Source organism: Rattus norvegicus, chromosome 5, assembly GCF_036323735.1.
Source record: "Rattus norvegicus strain BN/NHsdMcwi chromosome 5, GRCr8, whole genome shotgun sequence".
NCBI lineage: Eukaryota > Metazoa > Chordata > Mammalia > Rodentia > Muridae > Rattus > Rattus norvegicus.
Window position 1 is genome coordinate 19,191,535 of NC_086023.1, and position 21,144 is coordinate 19,212,678.

Genomic DNA, 21,144 nt, shown 5'->3' on the forward strand with positions numbered 1-21,144 from the left:
AACTAGGGAAGCATCTGGAACACATGGGCACTGGAAAAAATTTCCTGAACAAAACACCAATGGCTTATGCTCTAAGATCAAGAATCGACAAATGGGATCTCATAAAACTGCAAAGCTTCTGTAAGGCAAAGGACACTGTGGTTAGGACAAAACGGCAACCAACAGATTGGGAAAAGATCTTTACCAATCCTACAACAGATAGAGGCCTTATTTCCAAAATATACAAAGAACTCAAGAAGTTAGACCGCAGGGAAACAAATAACCCTATTAAAAAATGGGGTTCAGAGCTAAACAAAGAATTCACAGCTGAGGAATGCCGAATGGCTGAGAAACACCTAAAGAAATGTTCAACATCTTTAGTCATAAGGGAAATGCAAATCAAAACAACCCTGAGATTTCACCTCACACCAGTGCGATTGGCTAAGATCAAAAACTCAGGTGACAGCAGATGCTGGCGAGGATGTGGAGAAAGAGGAACACTCCTCCATTGTTGGTGGGATTGCAGACTGGTAAAACCATTCTGGAAATCAGTCTGGAGGTTCCTCAGAAAATTGGACATTGAACTGCCTGATGATCCAGCTATACCTCTCTTGGGCATATACCCAAAAGATGCCTCAACATATAAAAGAGACACGTGCTCCACTATGTTCATCGCAGCCTTATTTATAATAGCCAGAAGCTGGAAAGAACCCAGATGCCCTTCAACAGAGGAATGGATTCAGAAAATGTGGTACATCTACACAATGGAATATTACTCAGCTATCAAAAACAACGAGTTTATGAAATTCGTAGGCAAATGGTTGGAACTGGAAAATATCCTGAGTAAGCTAACCCAATCACAGAAAGACATACATGGTATGCACTCATTGATAAGTGGCTATTAGCCCAAATGCTTGAATTACCCTAGATCCCTAGAACAAACGAAACTCAAGACGGATGATCAAAATGTGAATGCTTCACTCCTTCTTTAAATGAGGAAAAAGAATACCCTTGGCAGGGAAGGGAGAGGCAAAGATTAAAACAGAGACTGAAGGAACACCCATTCAGAGCCTGCCCCACATGTGGCCCATACATATACAGCCACCCAATTAGACAAGATGGATGAAGCAAAGAAGTGCAGACCGACAGGAGCCGGATGTAGATCGCTCCTGAGAGACACAGCCAGAATACAGCAAATATAGAGGCGAATGCCAGCAGCAAACCACTGAACTGAGAATAGGTCCCCTATTGAAGGAATCAGAGAAAGAACTGGAAGAGCTTGAAGGGGCTCGAGACCCCAAAAGTACAACAATGCCAAGCAACCAGAGCTTCCAGGGACTAAGCCACTACCTAAAGACTATACATGGACTGACCCTGGACTCTGACCCCATAGGTAGCAATGAATATCCTAGTAAGAGCACCAGTGGAAGGGGAAGCCCTGGGTCCTGCTAAGACTGAACCCACAGTGAACTAGTCTATGGGGGGAGGGCGGCAATGGGGGGAGGGTTGGGAGGGGAACACCCATAAGGAAGGGGAGGGGGGAGGGGGATGTTTGCCCGGAAACCGGGAAAGAGAATAACACTCGAAATGTATATAAGAAATACTCAAGTTAATAAAAAAAAAAAAAATGTAAAAAAAAAAAAAAAAAAAAAAAAAAAGGAACAGATAAACCAGTTAAACAACCCCATAACTCCTAAGGAAATAGAAGCAGTCATTAAAGGTCTCCCAACCAAAAAGAGCTCAGGTCCAGACGGGTTTAGTGCAGAATTTTATCAGACCTTTATAGAAGACCTCATACCAATATTATCCAAACTATTCCACAAAATTGAAACAGATGGAGCACTACCGAATTCCTTCTATGAAGCCACAATTACTCTTATACCTAAACCACACAAAGACCCAACAAAGAGAGTGAACTTCAGACCAATTTCCCTTATGAATATCGACGCAAAAATACTCAATAAAATTCTGGCAAACCGAATCTGAGAGCACATCAAAACAATCATCCACCATGATCAAGTAGGCTTCATCCCAGGCATGCAGGGATGGTTTAATATACGGAAAACCATCAACGTGATCCATTATATAAACAAACTGAAAGAACAAAACCACATGATCATTTCATTAGATGCTGAGAAAGCATTTGAACAAAATTCAACACGCCTTCATGATAAAAGTCCTGGAAAGAATAGGAATTCAAGGCCCATACCTAAACATAGTAAAAGCCATATACAGCAAACCAGTTCCTAACATTAAACTACATGGAGAGAAACTTGAAGTAATCCCACTAAAATCAGGGACTAGACAAGGCTGCCCACTCTCTCCTTACTTATTCAATATAGTTCTTGAAGTTCTAGCCAGAGCAATCAGACAACAAAAGGAGTTCAAGGGGATACAGATCGGAAAAGAGGAAGTCAAAATATCACTATTTGCAGATGACATGACAGTATATTTAAGTGATCCCAAAAGTTCCACCAGAGAACTACTAAAGCTGATAAACAACTTCAGCAAAGTGGCTGGGTATAAAATTAACTCAAATAAATCAGTAGCCTTCCTCTACACAAAAGAGAAACACGCCGAGAAAGAAATTAGGGAAACGACACCCTTCATAATAGACCCAAATAATATAAAGTTCTTCGGTGTGACTTTAACCAAGCAAGTAAAAGATTTGTACAATAAGAACTTCAAGACACTGAAGAAAGAAATTGAAGAAGACCTCAGAAGATGGAAAGATCTCCCATGCTCATGGATTGGCAGGATTAATATAGTAAAAATGGCCATTTTACCAAAAGCGATCTACAGATTCAATGCAATCCCCATCAAAATACCAATCCAATTCTTCAAAGAGTTAGACAGAACAATTTGCAAATTCATCTGGAATAACAAAAAACCCAGGATAGCTAAAACTATCCTCAACAATAAAAGGACTTCAGGGGGAATCACTATCCCTGAACTCAAGCAGTATTACAGAGCAATAGTGATAAAAACTGCATGGTATTGGTACAGAGACAGACAGATAGACCAATGGAATAGAATTGAAGACCCAGAAATGAACCCACACACCTATGGTCACTTGATTTTTGACAAAGGAGCCAAAACCATCCAATGGAAAAAAGATAGCATTTTCAGCAAATGGTGCTGGTTCAACTGGAGGGCAACATGTAGAAGAATGCAGATCGATCCATCCTTATCACCCTGTACAAAGCTTAAGTCCAAGTGGATCAAGGACCTCCACATCAAACCAGACACACTCAAACTAATAGAAGAAAAACTAGGGAAGCATCTGGAACACATGGACACTGGAAAAAATTTCCTGAACAAAACACCAATGGCTTATGCTCTAAGATCAAGAATCAACAAATGGCATCTCATAACACTGCAAAGCTTCTGTAAGGCAAAGGACACTGTGGTTAGGACAAAACGGCAACCAACAGATTGGGAAAAGATCTTTACCAATCCTACAACAGATAGAGACCTTATATCCAAAATATACAAAGAACTCAAGAAGTTAGACCGCAGGGAGACAAATAGCCCTATTAAAAAATGGGGTTCAGAGCTAAACAAAGAATTCACAGCTGAGGAATGCCGAATGGCTGAGAAACACCTAAAGAAATGTTCAACATCTTTAGTCATAAGGGAAATGCAAATCAAAACAACCCTGAGATTTTACCTCACGCCAGTGAGAATGGCTAAGATCAAAAACTCAGGTAACAGCAAATGCTGGCGAGGATGCGGAGGAAGAGGAACACTCCTCCATTGTTGGTGGGGTTACAGACTGGTACAACCATTCTGGAAATCAGTCTGGAGGTTCCTCAGAAAACTGGACATTGAACTGCCTGAGGATCCAGCTATACCTCTCTTGGGCATATACCCAAAAGATGCCCCAACATATAAAAAAGACACGTGCTCCACTATGTTCATAGCAGCCTTATTTATAATAGCCAGAAGCTGGAAAGAACCCAGATGCCCTTCAACAGAGGAATGGATACAGAAAATGTGGTACATCTACACAATGGAATATTACTCAGCTATCAAAAACAATGACTTTATGAAATTCGTGGCCAAATGGTTGGAACTGGAAAATATCCTGAGTAAGCTAACCCAATCACAGAAAGACATACATGGTATGCACTCATTGATAAGTGGCTATTAGCCCAAATGCTTGAATTACCCTAGATGCCTAGAACAAATGAAACTCAAGACGGATGATCAAAATGTGAATGCTTCACTCCTTCTTTTAAAGGGGAACTAGAATATCCTTGGCAGGGAAGAGAGAGGCACAGATTAAAACAGAGACTGAAGGAACACCCATTCAGAGCCTACCCCACATGTGGCCCATACATATACAGCCACCCAATTAGACAAGATGGATGAAGCAAAGAAGTGCAGGCCGACAGGAGCCGGATGTAGATCTCTCCTGAGAGACACAGCCAGAATACAGCAAATACAGAGGCGAATGCCAGCAGCAAACCACTGAACTGAGAATAGGACCCCCGTTGAAGGAATCAGAGAGAGAACTGGAAGAGCTTGAAGGAGCTTGAGACCCCATATGTACAACAATGCCAAGCAACCAGAGCTTCCAGGGACTAAGCCACTACCTAAAGACTATACATGGACTGACCCTGGACTCTGACCCCATAGGTAGCAATGAATATCCTAGTAAGAGCACCAGTGGAAGGGGAAGCCCTGGGTCCTGCTAAAACTGAATCCCCAGTGAACTAGTCTATGGGGGGAGGGCGGCAATGGGGGGAGGGTTGGGAGGGGAACACCCATAAGGAAGGGGAGGGGGGAGGGGGATGTTTGCCCGGAAACCATGAAAGGGAATAACATTTGAAATGTATATAAGAAATACTCAAGTTAATAAAAAATAAATAAATAAATAAACCATGCTCATTTCTGCTTCCTGTTTTTTTTTCTGTCTCATTCCTTTACATCTGAATTACTAATTAACCCCAATAATCAGCTGCATAGCTGGCTCCTTACCACTGTCACCTCAGCATAACTGGTGTTTGGCCTATTTTGAGAAGCCTGTCTAGTTTACCTATATAAAGATGCACCTACTTCTGTTTTACCTTTAGCCCAGCACCTAACAGAAACAATGTAAACTTATTCGAAGACACTGTTGCAAGCCTGGGTAATGTTGTCAGTGTCTATGGGAACACAGCTTGCTGGCAGGACTGTAACATTTAACACACAAGGTAACAGCAGCACAACTAGATACTATCCTGTACTGTATAACTGACCCAATCTAATGTACCATTCATTTTTCCTGAAAATACTGATGACATTTCCGTCAGTTATAAAGGATTTATATTTATTCCTTGTACTTTAACAAAACAGCCTCAAGCTAGAACACTCCAGTATAATGCAACCACATGATCTGTTCCAAGTGCTGAAGAGCCAACCCACAGCTGAAACAGCTGTTCCACAGGGAATCATTACTTGTTCTGTACAGTGCACATCATGTTCAGTCTTTAGAAGGGATACAAAAATATCAATAATTTGAATTTAAAAAATAAAGGGATAGGAAAAAGGTATGACTCTGACTATATCAAAAGCATTTTAAAAGCATCAAAAGTAATTAATGAAGCATGACCATGGATTCTGAGTCAATAAACAGGCTTCCAGTGTCTTCCTATAAACTGGTACAATGCAGTTGTAAACTCAGGTTACACTTTAAACACCCTGCAGATCTGGGATTTTGCCACAAGGGCCTTTTCAGTTACAGTGAAGTAATTTTGGTATTGGAAGTCTGTACCTTTCCTAAGACTATTAATGCAGCTCATCTCTATAAAATTAAGTCTTTGTTCTACATTAGCAATATGTCTGTAGACTTTTTTATAAAATCACTGATAAGTCACTGAAGTATTTATTTCCATGAGCACTCACAGGATAAGCATGTGAGAGTTTACAGAGCCATGTGCAGGTGAGATAGACATCGAGACATACCAGTTGTGCACCATGAGCTTCTGCACAGCCAGAAGAGCATTGTAGCGGACCTGCTGGTCTTCATGGTGCATGTGGTTCATCACCAGCTGCTTCCCACCGAGCTGCTCAATAACCCTGCAGAACAGGAAGACTTGGTGAAGATGTCATTTCTTTCAAATTGATGTTGGTTAGAAGTAAAGAGTCCAAGTACCAAATGCCCAAAGGATTTCTAAAACAAAAATCACAACTAACTGAAGTAAGCTCGCATTACATCTTCTATCACTCTCAATGTATTACAGAGTGTGGTGGTTGAATGAGGACAGACTACACAGGTTCATGAATCCACAGCTGATGAAACTATTTGGGAAAGATTAGGAAATGTATCACTAGGGGCAGGATAAAGATTTCAAGAGACTTGTGTCATTCCCACCATGCTCTCTGCCTCGAGTCCAGGTGAAAGTACAATACAGACATCGAGTGCCTACACTATGTCAGCCACTGTAATTTGAAATGTTATCTATTAGGTCACCTCAGCTATTAGTCAGACATATCACATTAAGCAGGTAATTTACAGTAATTGCCAAATACAAAGAGCATGTATAAATCCATTACAGCATTGTTGGTGATGAGCCAAAGACACACAGGCCATATTCTTTTGTGTAGCAAGCCCTGTTGCTTGGCTAATAATAGTAGGGGCCGTTCCTGCTCAATTCACTCTCCTCCCTGTCATCAAAGCAATCTTTGTAAAACCTTGAAGACCCTTTACCCCATTTGAAGTTCAGTAGCTCTGCTATTTAACAAAGGTACCAAAATCCTTAACACTGCCTTATCACATACTTTGAGCTCCTAGTCAGCTTCAGGGAAAAAGGCCTCATACTCCTGTCCTGTGGTCTTGCTCTGGACACTGAGCTCATAACCAATGAGAAGTACAATTACTCTGGCCTGAAAGCAGTTTACCTGATACATGCATTTTCTCCAAGAGGCATAACCTCTTGAACATGTAAACCTACAAGCACTTCAGCACTATATTCATGAACCATTTTAAACAGCAAAATTTAAAAAAAAAAGCAGAGAGAAGATGCTAGCATGGCAACAGACAGACCGTGTAAACAGCACTTGTTTGTAGTAGAAGAGGGAACACAAGAAAGCAGAACTCAGCCTTGTTCACCTCAGAGGGGAATGTGTCCATCAGGGACTCAATGTTTTCCATGGCTCTGCATGTGTTCATGAATGACTGCAGAAGTAGCATATTTATATGAGCTTTAAAATGATATAATTTTAGCAAGTAAGCAAATGTCCTAGTTTGGAAGCCATGAACAATGAAAACAGCAATATACTTCAGAAAGCATGTATTTACTTCATATTATATGTAAAATTATGAGCGTAATATAGGACACTGCACAACCTGCCACAGTGGAAGAAAGCACTTCATGTAGGTTACTGTGACAAGCTCCAGGAAGCAATGCTCAGAGCCCAGGGCAAAACCCAACACTCCAGAGTACCCATATTGCACTAATAGTCACTAATGTTTGATAAAAAGCATAAAGGGTAATTTAATGTATATATAATTTATATAGTAATTGTAATGTTTGACATAATGTAAACAGCAAGCTTTAACAGTGTTTATTTTAAATGTAACAGTGGATTCTTATACTATGTTAAATAACCAAAATCTAAGTTAAAGATATAAGATGCTATATTTTCCTTCCTGCTTAAAGATTAAAAAGAAACAAAGTACTTCCTGCTACTGTTGGAAGGGGATCATGAAAATTATATTCTCACATACTAGTGTCTGGGAGTGTGAATTCATCTACATCATAATAATGTTTTTAAAACCTCATAAATATACTTTTATTTCCTTTTGTCTATTTCAGGGGATGGCAGAAAGTAATCAAAATGCACAACAGTTCATTCTGTTTTCACAACAATGAAAAATCAGAACCCAAGCAAATGTCAGTTTAACAAAAAAAGGGGAAGTAAAAGAAAGTGACAAAGCGTGAGTGATGTGGCCCCTTTCCAAAGGACAGAGAGACATTTGAGAAGTCACTGTCTGTGACTATGGTGCTAAAGGCCCTGCTTCTCTTCACACTTTCTACAATTAGCATCTGTAATGTTCAGAACTATAATTTTTTGGTTTGCTATAGAAAAAGTGTGTGCCACTATAAAAAATAATTTATTTGCATGTGCTTTGCTAAGCTTTGCATACTGAAGACCCATGTACCTGATGTAGAAATCTATATCTTAACAGAGCAAGCATGAGTTTTCTGGATAATTCTTTCCAGATTGATTATATCCTGCTGAATGGTGAATAATTTTCAGATAATCATTTTCAGAAGTTAACAGTTAATTTTAAGAAAGAATAGATAGAACCAGGTCATCACTGTTGTATAATAAATATAACAAAGACTTAGACATTAGTGTTTTAGTTTCAAGACAGTATATAGTGATTTATCAGCTTTTTTAAAAATAATCTTATATATCTATCAGTATTTCTACTCACAACTTACAGAAACTTGAGTCTGATTCGGCAGCCAAAGAACTGACAGAAAAGCAGGAGCAGTTTGGAAGCTGGAGAAGCATCTTTGACAGATTAAACTGGTAATTCAGGCAGCTGTGATGCAAGTGCTGTTCTAGTCTGTTCATGCTCAGACCTGACCCTCATGCCTGCTGCTTCTGTCTCCTTCATCGCCCACTCCTATGGAAGACTTGATGAGCTCAGGCCATGGGAGTGTGCCTAAATTTATGGAATTGGGGAAGGGAGTCACTGCCATCTTGACCATCTACAGTGTGGGTACAGAACATATGCCTTTTAAAATAATTTCTTCAACTCTAGGAAGGTGAGTTTTGATACTACTGAATTGCTTTAAGAAAAATAAAACTAAAAGCCCATTATGGCATTCCAGGTTTTGCAGGTACACTAGCCCCTTGTAAAGAGCTTGAAAGGGTGTTCAAGTTGCTGGCACACAGTTGTATTGAAGAGATAATATTAACTATGTAAGACATGAGTAGAGGACTAGTTAAGTCCAGCAGCTAATGCTATGTGGACAAAGGGGTGCCTAGTATTGAAATTGTCACAAGTATCAATATGACTCATCTATTATTTGAATATATTGAGTAAATTTTGTAGGAGGTCGGTGCTAGAGATGGAAACCTTATATGCTAGGCTATGCTCTGTCACTAAACCCCACAACCCAATGACAATTACTAAATTTGTAATTTGGGAGCAATAACTGCCTATTATGTTTGCTATCTGAATTCAGGCTACTGATTCAAAAGTGTAACTTCTAACCACAAAAGCAACTACGAAAATAACATAAAATACCAAGAAAGCATGGCCCTCTAAATCAACATGTTCAAAGCTCATATAAACTCACAGAGACTAAGGCAGCATGCACATGGCCTGCATGGTGCTACAACAGATCCTTTGTGTATATATTATGGCTTCCAGTTTAGTTTTTTTATAGGATTCCTAAGTGTGTCAATGAGTGGGTTTCTGTTTCTGTACATTCTCTTGGGTTCTTCTCCTTCTGTTTGATTGTTTTGTACAATTACAATGTGTTAGTTTTTGTTTTATCTCATTATATTTTATTATTCCTTATATTTATTCCTTAGCAGCCTTCTAGCCTTCTTATGGGAGAAAAGGAGTGGATACAGATGGGAGGAGGTGAAGAAGAACTGGAAGGAAGAGAGTGGGAGGAAACTGTAATCAGGACATGTTACCTGAGGAAAAAAATCTATTTTCAACAAAAAGAAAAAATAAAAATTAAACAAATAAACATATACACTCAGAATAAAAGGCAATCTATGTTGGCACCTGTTAGAAACAATGAACGCTGTCTGAAGGGTTGGGAGGTAGGAAACTGGACCTTCCCATTTTCCAATCGGACTGTGACTGACTCTCACTCTCTCTCTCTCTCTCTCTCTCTCTCTCTCTCTCTCTCTCTCTCTCTCTGTCTGTCTGTCTGTCCTTCCTTTTATTTCTTCTGAATTCAAGGCCTTTGCTGAGATTCTTCTCAGTGAAGCAGAAGAAAATGACCATTGCTTGTTTTTATGGGTGTCTAATAAATGAGACAGCTATTTTCTGATAATGACTCTTAAATGAATCCTGCCATTTTATGATGACATATCTTAGCAGCTGTGATTACCTTAATAAGTTAAGCCTATCATCCAAACATCATCATCAAATGTGAGATACCAAAGCAATTTTCTAAGACTGCAGTGAAATGGATATAACATAAAAGATGATTCCCACATCATAAAAGATAATTTGCAGGAAGAGAATGAGAACAACAAAAGGAGGACTGGGGCTGCTTCTGACATAAGGAAATGCCTGTTCTGCTGAATACAAACAGAAAGCGAGACAACTTTCTGCTGACATTCTACACCAGGAGACACTCCATGTTTCTGCTTCTGTTGGGAACATGCTAGTCAACTGTGTGCCTAATACAGTACTGAAGCCTTCAGATTCTACTTTGCCAAATAAACATATCATTGTTTTGTTGTCAGTGTATCTAAGTACATTTAGTTATATAACCACACCTCAGTATTTTGAAATGCATGATTATATTACTATGCATCTACTGTAACTTTTCCTTACAGACTCTGTATTTAATTCTATGGTTTATAACTGCAGTCAATAATGACCTATCATTCATGTCCACAACTATGAGAAGTAGGGAAAAACAGTATTCACAAAATGGCTATGGAATTTAAGTTTGTAAACAAAGGAAACTTTTAATGAGAAAAATATCTACTGACAGTTACACAAAAGTATTAATGCAAATGTATTTATATTTTGATATAAAATGATAACTCATTTTAACTGAGTTCATCTTTTTCATTAGTTTCTCTACTCAGTTACTTTGATTTGGAAAAGAATATTACTTTGGATTGTTTCAAGAAATCAAAAGGAAACATAGGTTTGTCTTTGTCTTTTACCGTTTGCCCCGGGGATAATGCCGGACATATTCTCCAACATCATGAGCAGCAACAGCTAAAACTTGTGGATCATCTGATACCTCCAGAAGTTTTGTCAAGATTCTGAAATAAATTTAATCCAGACATATCAAGCTGTGTATTTTTCTACAGAGTACAGTTAATTAAGTTTAATATAGACATCTTACTCAAAGCAGACGTTTCTAAGGATTTCACCATAACATCCATGTTAGTACTTTTCAAACCTTTGCACATATATACAGGTTACCCCCAGCTTTATAAACAGTTACATTTATAAACAATCCCAAAAACATAACCCGAGACTAGATGATAGGTCACAGGTCTAAGAGAAAACCTATTATTATTATTCTGCTAAAGATATAGGGCAGTAAATGACTCCTAATAACATACTACTATACTATAAACCAGGGCCTTGCCCAAATTCCATCTGCGAAGCTTCTTTTAGCATTGATGGAAACGAAAGAGACCATAACTGGACAATGTATGGAGAGAGAGACAGACTCTGGAGCACTAAATCCTAAGTGGGATGTCTTCTTCAAACCCCTTTCCTCAAGGCTCTGGGATCTATGAGGAAGAGGAGGAACAAACACTGAAAGAAACAGAGGAGATGTATGGCTTCAAGAAAACCAGCATCTTCCAGATACAGCAGGACTGATGTATATCTAAGGTCCCAGAGACTGTAGCAACAAACGTAAGGCCTGCACAGATTCAAGTCAGACAGGCAGGTTGCCAGCAATAAGAGTTGGGAACAGACACAGGATCCCACCCTACCCACCCTAATCAAACAGCTAGTTGTAATTAATATCTGCTGGCAAAGGGAAAATCTACTCCCAACATGCTTTAGGTCATGGTCTTCATCACAGGAATAAAAACCAAACTAAGACAGACAAAGGCACACACACACACACACACACACACACACACACACACTCAGACACACACACATACACACACACACACACACACACACACACACACACACACACTCACACAGTTTTTTTAAGGGTCATCTAAGATGCTCAAGTATTACTGTCCCTTAAAAATTAGGGAAGAACACACCAATCGGCTGTCCAGTGACAGTTAGCTCTGAAAACAAACTTGCAAATAACATTGTAAAGACTGAAGAGACTATATTTAGGACTACTTATCTTTATCTATATCTATATCTATCTATCTATCTATCTATCTATCTATCTAGCATACATAGTAACTTAGTAACAAAGAAGTTATGAATTTGAAGGAGAGCAGAGAGGAGTACTGGGTAGGTTTTGGAGGAAGGAGTAGAGGGATGTGATTATAATCTCAAAAACAAGCGTTTTGTTTTGTTTCGCTTGGTCTGTTTTGTTTTAAATAGATAGCTCATTGGTTAAGAGCTCTTACTGCTTTTGCAGAGGACTGGGGTTTAGTTCCTAGCATCCAGTCACAGAATGGCTCACAAATGTCTGAAACTCTAGTTTCAGCGGATCTGACACCTAATGCAGGATTCTGCATGCACCTGGCTACACAAACACGTAGACACATTTATCATACAAATACACAAATGAAATAAATATTAAACAGAAAACAATTAAAACCATTTAGTTGTTTGCTCGCATATAACCATATGTTCACAAAATATGAGTCTTTATACTAGGGAACAATTTAAATCACTATCTTAGCTTATATTGCCAGAATTAAAACAAATGTTTACTTGTAATAAATACTATGTTTTCTACCACTCTAAACTGGATTTAATGCTCCATCTCTACAATTCCATCACTGGAAGGGAGAAGCCAAGACTAGGAATCCAAGAGTTCTAAATCAGCCCGTGTCAAAAATACAAAAATAATCCCAAACATGTTCCAATCCACAAAAGCTGCTTAGTTTTTAAATCCCATTTATCTGACCTTTGCTAATACTAAAACTTAAAAGTCTACCCATAAAACCTCTGTGACCATCTCAACGTGTCATCTGCCTCAAATCTGCAAGTGATAGGAGTACAAATGAAGACGCTGTCAATCAGAGTATCATTTTGTCATGCAGTAATTACACACCTTCTATCTTCTGGATTAACTGAGAAATCTGGATTTCCAAGTCCCCAGGGGGGAAAAACATGACAGTAATACATATTCATTTTCATACTGATATATATACATTCTTCACAAACTGTTTTTGATGAAATAAAACTCAGAAGTTAATGCATATCAGGATATAACAAGCATTGAAAAATTAATCAAATTATTATCTGTTGCCTGCCTAATCCATATTCTACACACAACAGCACCTTGACAATAACTCCTTCAATGTAAGCACATGAAAATATAGAAGATAAAAACAAAAAACACATTCAGCTTTCCAAATATTTATTTATATTTTTCAATATTCCAAACTATCTGCTTTCTTCTTTAAGTTATTCTATTTTATTTTCATTTTATGTGTATGGATGATTTTTTACCTGAATGTCTATTTAGCACATGCATGCAATGCCTGTGGAAGCCAGAAGAGGGCGGCAGAACCCCCAGAACTGGAGTTTTAGACAGCTGTGAGCTTCTAACCAAAAGGAGATTCCATGATGCAGTTTCCATGAGGTCATCATCAATGATGGGGTAGTACTTACCAATGATGTGGCTGTTTCAGAGTTACCCACATTCCTGAAAGCAACCTCTTCTTATAAGCTATAGGATTCTAGAGATGGGGCATTAACCCATGCTCTGTAAGCCAACTAAATGAACTCGTCAGTTCACTAAGCTAGACTCTGGTGGAATGGTACTTTGGACTGTCACTACAGCACTATTTGAAGTGAGTAAATATTTGTTTATGTCTCACCAGGAAAAGTTAGTACAACTCTGTACCCAACACAGGGTGTGATAAAACTAGAGGAGCAACTGCACTGCCCTTGCTTTGGACTGCAATGAGGGTGGACCATCCATGAAGGCAGTCTCAGCAAGTAGCTTCTCCCTATGGGGAATATGGTAGGCATCTTCTTATTATGGCAGAATTACATGGGCCTTCCTATGGGGAGCAAGACATGTAACGCGAAGCCATGTGAGGCTGCCTTATACAGGAGCCTTAGATGGCTGTCCTTTACATAATATCTAGCAGTGCCCCTGCTTGATAAATAGGGTCTGTTCTGTGAGTACAGAGACATTCTAACAGCTATTCAAAGTCTAGAGTATATGCTACATCCTTTGAAAAGAGCAAAACGGGACAAAACTGCCAGCAAGCAGTAACCCATGGCAGTTGCAAGCTGCTATGATGTGTAATAAAACATACATCTAAATTTGACATGCTACCCATCAGAAACTCACTGATGTAAGGAAGGAATTCTAATGGAGAAAAGGCATATATGTGGCTATCACCCTCCACTTCAACCACTGACTCGATGCGTAGGGTGTATAAAGGAGAGGATGAGCTAAAGGTACTAACGACATTTTCTGTAGCTGGAGAGTTCTGAGGGACCAAAAAGGAAAGGGTACACATCAGATCTCTGCTCAAGAACTCCCAGGCTATGCTGTGGAACCCACTGGAAGAACTAAATAGAGAAGGAAGAAAGCAAAATAGAAGTGACAGAAGATAATCTTCTACTCCAACTTTTAATACAGAAGAAGAGAAAAATCCATGATTCTTCGTAGAGGTCAAAGCCTTAACAATGGGCATGGGCAAGAAATCATGATAATTAGTGAAGATTTTTCCTCTGAACTGCTTAATTTGGCAAAGTCTGTGAAGCGAGAAGGGACAGAACCACTCAGAGCCAGACTAGTGAGACTGTGGGATGTGGGAACAAATGATAGCTTTTATCTCTGAACTGGGAAAGCAGAGAAAATAAGCATTGTGACTACTCATCCTTCCCTGAGACAAAGGTCCACTGCCTGTAATGAATATACCACACTAACGCAATATAAGAAATTAACTGGGGAAGGTGGTGCTCACCTGTAATTCTAGCATTTGTGAGGCCAAGGGAAGAGACTCTTAAGTTCAAAGTTAGTCAGAATTATACGGCAAGACCCTGCATTAAGAATACAAACAATGCTAGCAGAAACCATGTGCTGGGCATGCAGAGAATATATAAGGATATCTTTGTGCTCGATTTTTGTAACTTGGAACTTCTAAAGTTTAAGTCAATTTTAAAAGTGTATGTATTATATGACACTGTATGTGTGTACAAAGGAGGGAAGAAATGAAGGGAAAAAGAGAAATTCTTCGGAACATTTTCATAACCTAAGTTTGACAATAAATCCTTTGTGATAATACCAAAAGTAGAAGGAACCAAAAAAAAAAAGTTAAAAGGGAACTTTGATTTTAAAACTTTTGTCCTTCAAAGCCTTTGTCAGGTTATCAGCTAGTACTATGGTATTCTCCTGTAAAATGGGGCAGACAGGGAACCACAGCTTTCACATGATCATACGGGAAAACAACAGACAGTAAATGGTGCACTGTGTTACTAAAGCTATGATGACTAGTAGGTTAAGTGTTTAAATAAATTTCCAACATATAATGATGTTTTTTAATATGCAACCCCTTTATAAGTTAAGGAGGACCTGTATAAAGAACCCTAACAACAAAATACCAAAAGGCAACTCAATTTACAAAGAAAATAGAAGCCAAGATCAAAATAGGTGCTTTTCCTTAGAAGACAGACAAAAGATCAGTAATTATAAGAAAAGATACTTAAGATTATTAACCTCCAGGAAATAAATTCCAGTGTGTGTGTGTTGGGGGGGTGGAAATGAAATATAACTACATATCCTAGAATACTTAAAATCAAAAGGACCATATCCAGTGTTCAGCAGTACACAGCTTGCCTAGTATGGATGAAGAAGTCCTGGTCCAATCCCCAATTTTGGTTAAAAGGTACAAAACCCAGAATCCTTACACAATGATGTAGGAATATAAAGCTGTACAGCCACTTTGAAAACCAGTTTGTCAATTTCACAAATTGTTAAACACAGTTACCGTAAGGCTCAGCATCCCACTACTAGACTGGAATTCTGGATTGTTTAAAAAGGGGAAAGTAGGCCGAACACAGAATTAAACCCTCTCTGCTTTTTTTTCAAATGTGTTTGGGAATTTTGTCTATATGTACACCTAGTGCCTTCAGAAGAGGGCAGTCAATGCTCTGGAACTGGAGATACAGATGGTATGATCCACTATGTGGATGTTGGGAACCAAATCCGGATCCTCTGGAAGAACAGCAAGTGCTCTCAACCACTCAGCCATCTCTCCAAGCTCCCAGCTTTCCTCCTACTCCTTGACTGCAGATGCAATATGACTACTTGCCTCAAGCAAAAGAAAGAAAATGTATGTTCCCATGTCAACTTGGACAGTAAGCAGTACTAGTGGACTAGTGACTATTCACAGTCAAAGACAACAAATTCTACTGTCCATGAGCTTGTGCATTAAAATAATAAAGTCTTGGCTGTACACTGGAGTACTACTCACCCATATGAAGGGATAAGTACTCATAAGCACTTCAGCATAGATGAACCATGAATACATGGTTAAGTGAAAGATACCAGTGTCAAAAGGACAAAAAGAACATGATGGAGGGAAAGGGATTTGTACAGAAGAGATGGGTGAGTTAAAGATGAGAGGGGGAAAGGACAAGGTGGGGTAACAGCAATCAGAATGCACTCAATATGTATAAAATTTGTCAGAAATTTAATAGAAGATTGCAAAGACAAATAGATTATTACATTTACATATAAAATTTCTGTATGAGGCAAATTTATAGAAACATAAAACAGATGAAAGGTTAGTTAAGGCTAAACAAATGAGTTGTGGGAGAGGTAATAGCTAAGGAGCATTGAAATTTCTTTTTGAAATGATAAAAATATTTCAAAACTGAGAGTACTAGTAGTTCTACAGTACTGTAAATGTACTAAAAAAATCACTGAATTTTATTTTTAAATAGATTAATTATATGGTATATAAATATTTCACTTCAAAAGGAAGGAGATCACATTTAGTCATGTTATCATGATAAGAACAGAGCTTCGGAACCCAAAGGGAAATGCTATTTTGGTCTTTTCATCTTTCTCTTACCACTCTCTACCTTATTCCTTATTCTTCTGACACTGTGTCACTGAACATGGACTTGCTTTTTTTTTTTTCTTTTTTGCTAGATTGGCTGCTGGTAAGTTCTGGGGATCTGCCAGTCTCTGTCCACCCTGTCAACCCTGATCACACCACAATGGAGGTTACGGGTGCATGAGGCCACACCCAGCTTTTTCGTATGTGCTAGGGGTCCTATGACTGTGCAGCAAGTAGCACTCTTAGCCACTGAGTCACATCCACAGCCTAGAAAGTGCAATTTTCAACTGGATAGTATGTAAAGGATAAATTTTGATCCCTACTTCACAACCATAATTCATAACTATAACTCCAAATAGATTGGAGATCAAACAACAAAGCTTCTAGAATATAGCATAAAAAGATATCTTCGTAGTATAAATAACAATTAATAGGTTGTTTCAATGTAGAAATTGTTAAATACTTGAGATTTATTAATTGCCATAGCAAACCTTGGAAACACTGTGAAATAAGGATTTTCCAAAACAGAAAGGAAGAGAAGGACAAGCAAGCAGACATGGATAACACACACCTGTGATCTCAGCATGTGGAAGGCTGAGTCAGGATTGTCATGAGTTCCAGGTCAGGCCTAAGTTACAGAAAAAAAGGGGACACCGAGGCAGAGAGTAAAAGAAAAAAAGGATGAAAAGAAAGAGAAAGACTTTTTTTTTTTTAAACAAAAAGATGGAATATAGCTAGTGAGTAGAGAACTTATCTGGAAATGCTCTAGGTTCTAGGGTTAACCCCAGTACCACAGAAATGAGATCAAAATAAAAATACAAGGGTATCTCTGTGCCCTTGGTAGGTAAAATCTTAACCAAGACACAGAAAAGCACTAGCCATACAGAGAAATTAGGAGATTGAATCTCTTAAAATTAATACTTGTGTTTAACAAGGTTACAGTTAAACAGTAAAACGGCACGAAACAAAAGGTAAAATAGTCTCAATGAATACATAACAAAAAATATCATGTTTAGAATATCAAATTCCCATTTAAAAAATCCAATTGGCAGGCAACAACACCTAACTAATCAAAAGCATAAAAGGCATTCACACGTTACTTAGCAAGAAATCGTGAATTAAACTACAGAACACCAAATAACAAAGCTAAACGTTGATGAAGATCTGCATAATTACAGAGCAGAACATGGATCCCAACTTACTTCAAGAGTTCATAGTTCTTCTCATTTAACCTCACAGCATTTTCTCTCCAAAATTTCTCAGACTTGTGTACGGGACTCCATTCCAACCTTCCAGATTTAAGTTCTGAACTGTATTCATCAAATGAGCTATAAAATTTTTTAAAATTCCAGTTATAAGAATCTAGGAGCTACTACAAAATAAAGCAAATTAAAATATGACTTAGTTACAAAGACTGAGTCTGGGCTTTATACACACTGTAAGTTGCAGCACTCAAAAAGCAGAGGAAGGCAGACCTCTGTTAGTTCAAGGCCAATCTGATCTACATATCCAGTTCTAGGCCAAACAAAGCTACATGGAAAGACCCTGTCTTAACAAACAGCAGGAATAAAAGCTACAAAGACTCACTGAGCTCTAAATATTAACCACTACTATAGACTTGAACAGTTTAATCACCAACAAATCATAGGAACTAAGGTCCAACATTGCCAAAATTGAATGTTTGGTGTGAAATATTAAAATCATTATTTACTCCCAAAATCTTTATTCTCAATAAATATATAAATATATATTAGTAGAAAAATGGTAATTCCTACCCTCAGAGTCAAAGCAGTATTTTTGTCAAGTCAATAGATATATTACTATGAACATATGTGAAAAGCAGATAATCTTAAAATAAATTTAAAATACACTACTGTATCACAAAAACAATATTACACATATACCCATATAAATATTAAGTATGACTACTACTAATATAAACATGATTTGTTGACATAACCTTTTAAAAGCAAAAAATCTATATATGTAACAAACTCAATACATTGTAATTCAAAAATTAGTAACTAAATGTACAGTAACTTGGTTGTTTTTAAGTGTGGTTTAGTTACTATGAGTTGATTTGTCAACTTGATAAGATCTAGAATACCTTTGGCCACAACTGTGGGGCTTATCTTGATTGGGTTAATTGAAGTTTCTGGTTTGAATGTGAAATGGCCCATTTAGTCTCATCTGTAACACTTGGACCCTAGGTGGGGGTGTTTGAGATGACTATGGGATTTTTAGAAGGTGGAGTCTTAGAAGAAGTAGGTTATAAAGGATAGACCTTGAGGCTTTTCAGATTCAAATTTCCTGTTCACTCTCAGCTTTCTAAATGCAGATGTAAAGTGATTAACCAGACTACTGTTACTGTCACCATGTCTTCCCATGTCTTTCTCATTACTGACTTTCTCATCCCCGGACAACTGTAAGCTAACATAAATACTTTCTCCCTTAAATTGCTTTTGTTGGGGGTATTTTATCACTTTAACTCAGCAATAACAAAGCAATGAAGACAAGGCACAAAGACTTGTGCATTGTTAAATGGCACCGATTCCTATGCTGGTCCTGGACTGCATAAAAGGAGAAAGTGACCTGAGTACAACCATTCATTTCCTTCCTGACTGCAGATATAATATGATCAGCTGTCACAAGCCCCTGCTACTATGATTTCTTCACCAGAAAAGAAGGCATACACTCTGTAACTGAGACAAAATAAACAAACCTTTCTCCATTGTCAGGGAATTTTACTTGATGGACCAGCCTGACTCCATCTTAAGGATAGATGCCATTTTTGTTATCTAACTAAGTTAGTTTCTATATAATACAAAATTCAAGTTGACTGTGCTTTATCCTGCTGCTGGAATCTGATATGATCCCCACCCTCTGGAGTTTGAATGTACCCAAATAATAAGATGTTCTGCCAAATTGTTTTGAAATGTTCAGCCAAGCTCTGGTGTAACCAGAATCCCTCTGGAAATCCCCCGACCTCTGAAGCCTCCCCAGCCTTGTAGGCTATATAAAGCCCACGCTTCCTATGCTAAATGCTATTTTCTTCACACCCTACTGTAGGGAGTTAGCCATGTCTCGCAGGAAATAAAACTTGCTTAATTTAACCAAAGATTTTGGGTAATGGTCTTTACTCTCAATTGGTAGGATTAACACTACTCTCATGTAATTAACTGCAACAAGACATGCTTGAACTTACTGTCAAGTACAATTTAATAGATGGAACCATTAATGTTGACTGACAATTCAGCATAGCCAGGATAGAGAGGGTACATGGACAAGTATGTTCTGTCTGAATGGACTTAATGCAGACAAGTGAGTGTAAGTAAACTAGCATTTTTAAATAATCATATCCTAAGCCTAACAATAAAAACAGATATAGGTCAACTGTACATACCACTCAACTAAGGTTCTGTAAAGAAAATGATATGAATCTCTCCAAACAAGAATAGACAAATGCCCTAAGTTACAGTTAACAATGTAGAATGCTTCAGCTGAAAACATAGCATACTGTATATAATTTTCATACTTTGGAATTAATTCAAATTTTCTTTAAAAGTTATATAACCCACCATGTACGCCAATACGGTCTAACCACTCAGGAGACTAAGGCAGGATCACTTCTGTCCAGGAGTTCAAGGTCAAACAAACCTCAGCAGATTTAGTATATGGCAATTGTAAAAGGTATGTTAATGCCAGGACAGGTGGTACACACCTTTAGCCCTGCAGAGCTGGCAGATCTCTGAGTTCCAGGTCAGTCTGGTCTATACAGTGAGTTCCAGGACAGACAGGGCTACATAATGAGACCCTATCTCGAGTAATTATGTGACAATGATGAAGATTAGAACACACCTAAGGTCCTGGACACTCTCACCAAGTTTTTCCAAAAGAAATTTGATGTCTTCACTGATATCTTCATCATCATACTTCTGCTGCTCCAAATTCTCCAACTGTTTTAGGACTTTGCATTGAATCATAGCCAGAGCATACTCTTGGCGAGTTTCTCTTTCCGTTGATTTTTCTAAGAAATTCTGAGTTAGACAAAGAGAAATGAAGAAAGTGCATGATGTTTGCAGACATCCATACTTCTTTCCATCTTCCTTTGAGTTTCCCATTTAACCAGTACTTTTAAAAGATGACATAGATACATAATCAGAAGCCTATATCTAAGAATGAAATACCTCTACTTTAAATCTGAAATGTCCTTCAAAGGTCACTATTATAAAAGTTTAGCTGCCAGCCTATTTTTGTGACACGGTAGAATTA

The 21,144-nt window shown here is 38.2% G+C and overlaps 1 protein-coding gene across 7 annotated transcripts in view; it reads right to left on the bottom strand.

The window, feature by feature from the left end:
* The window catches only part of Atp6v1h (ATPase H+ transporting V1 subunit H), a 105,668-nt gene that overhangs the window by 14,686 nt on the left and 69,838 nt on the right, over positions 1-21,144 (bottom strand). For 5 of the 7 annotated variants that reach the window (NM_001398985.1, XM_006237802.4, XM_063287272.1 and 2 more), the window contains 4 exons: positions 20,731-20,909; positions 18,075-18,200; positions 10,846-10,947; positions 5,929-6,042 (listed from right to left, as the gene is read on the bottom strand). In NM_001398985.1, the coding sequence (NP_001385914.1) occupies positions 5,929-6,042; positions 10,846-10,947; positions 18,075-18,200; positions 20,731-20,909 (521 nt within the window). 7 annotated transcript variants of the gene reach the window in all.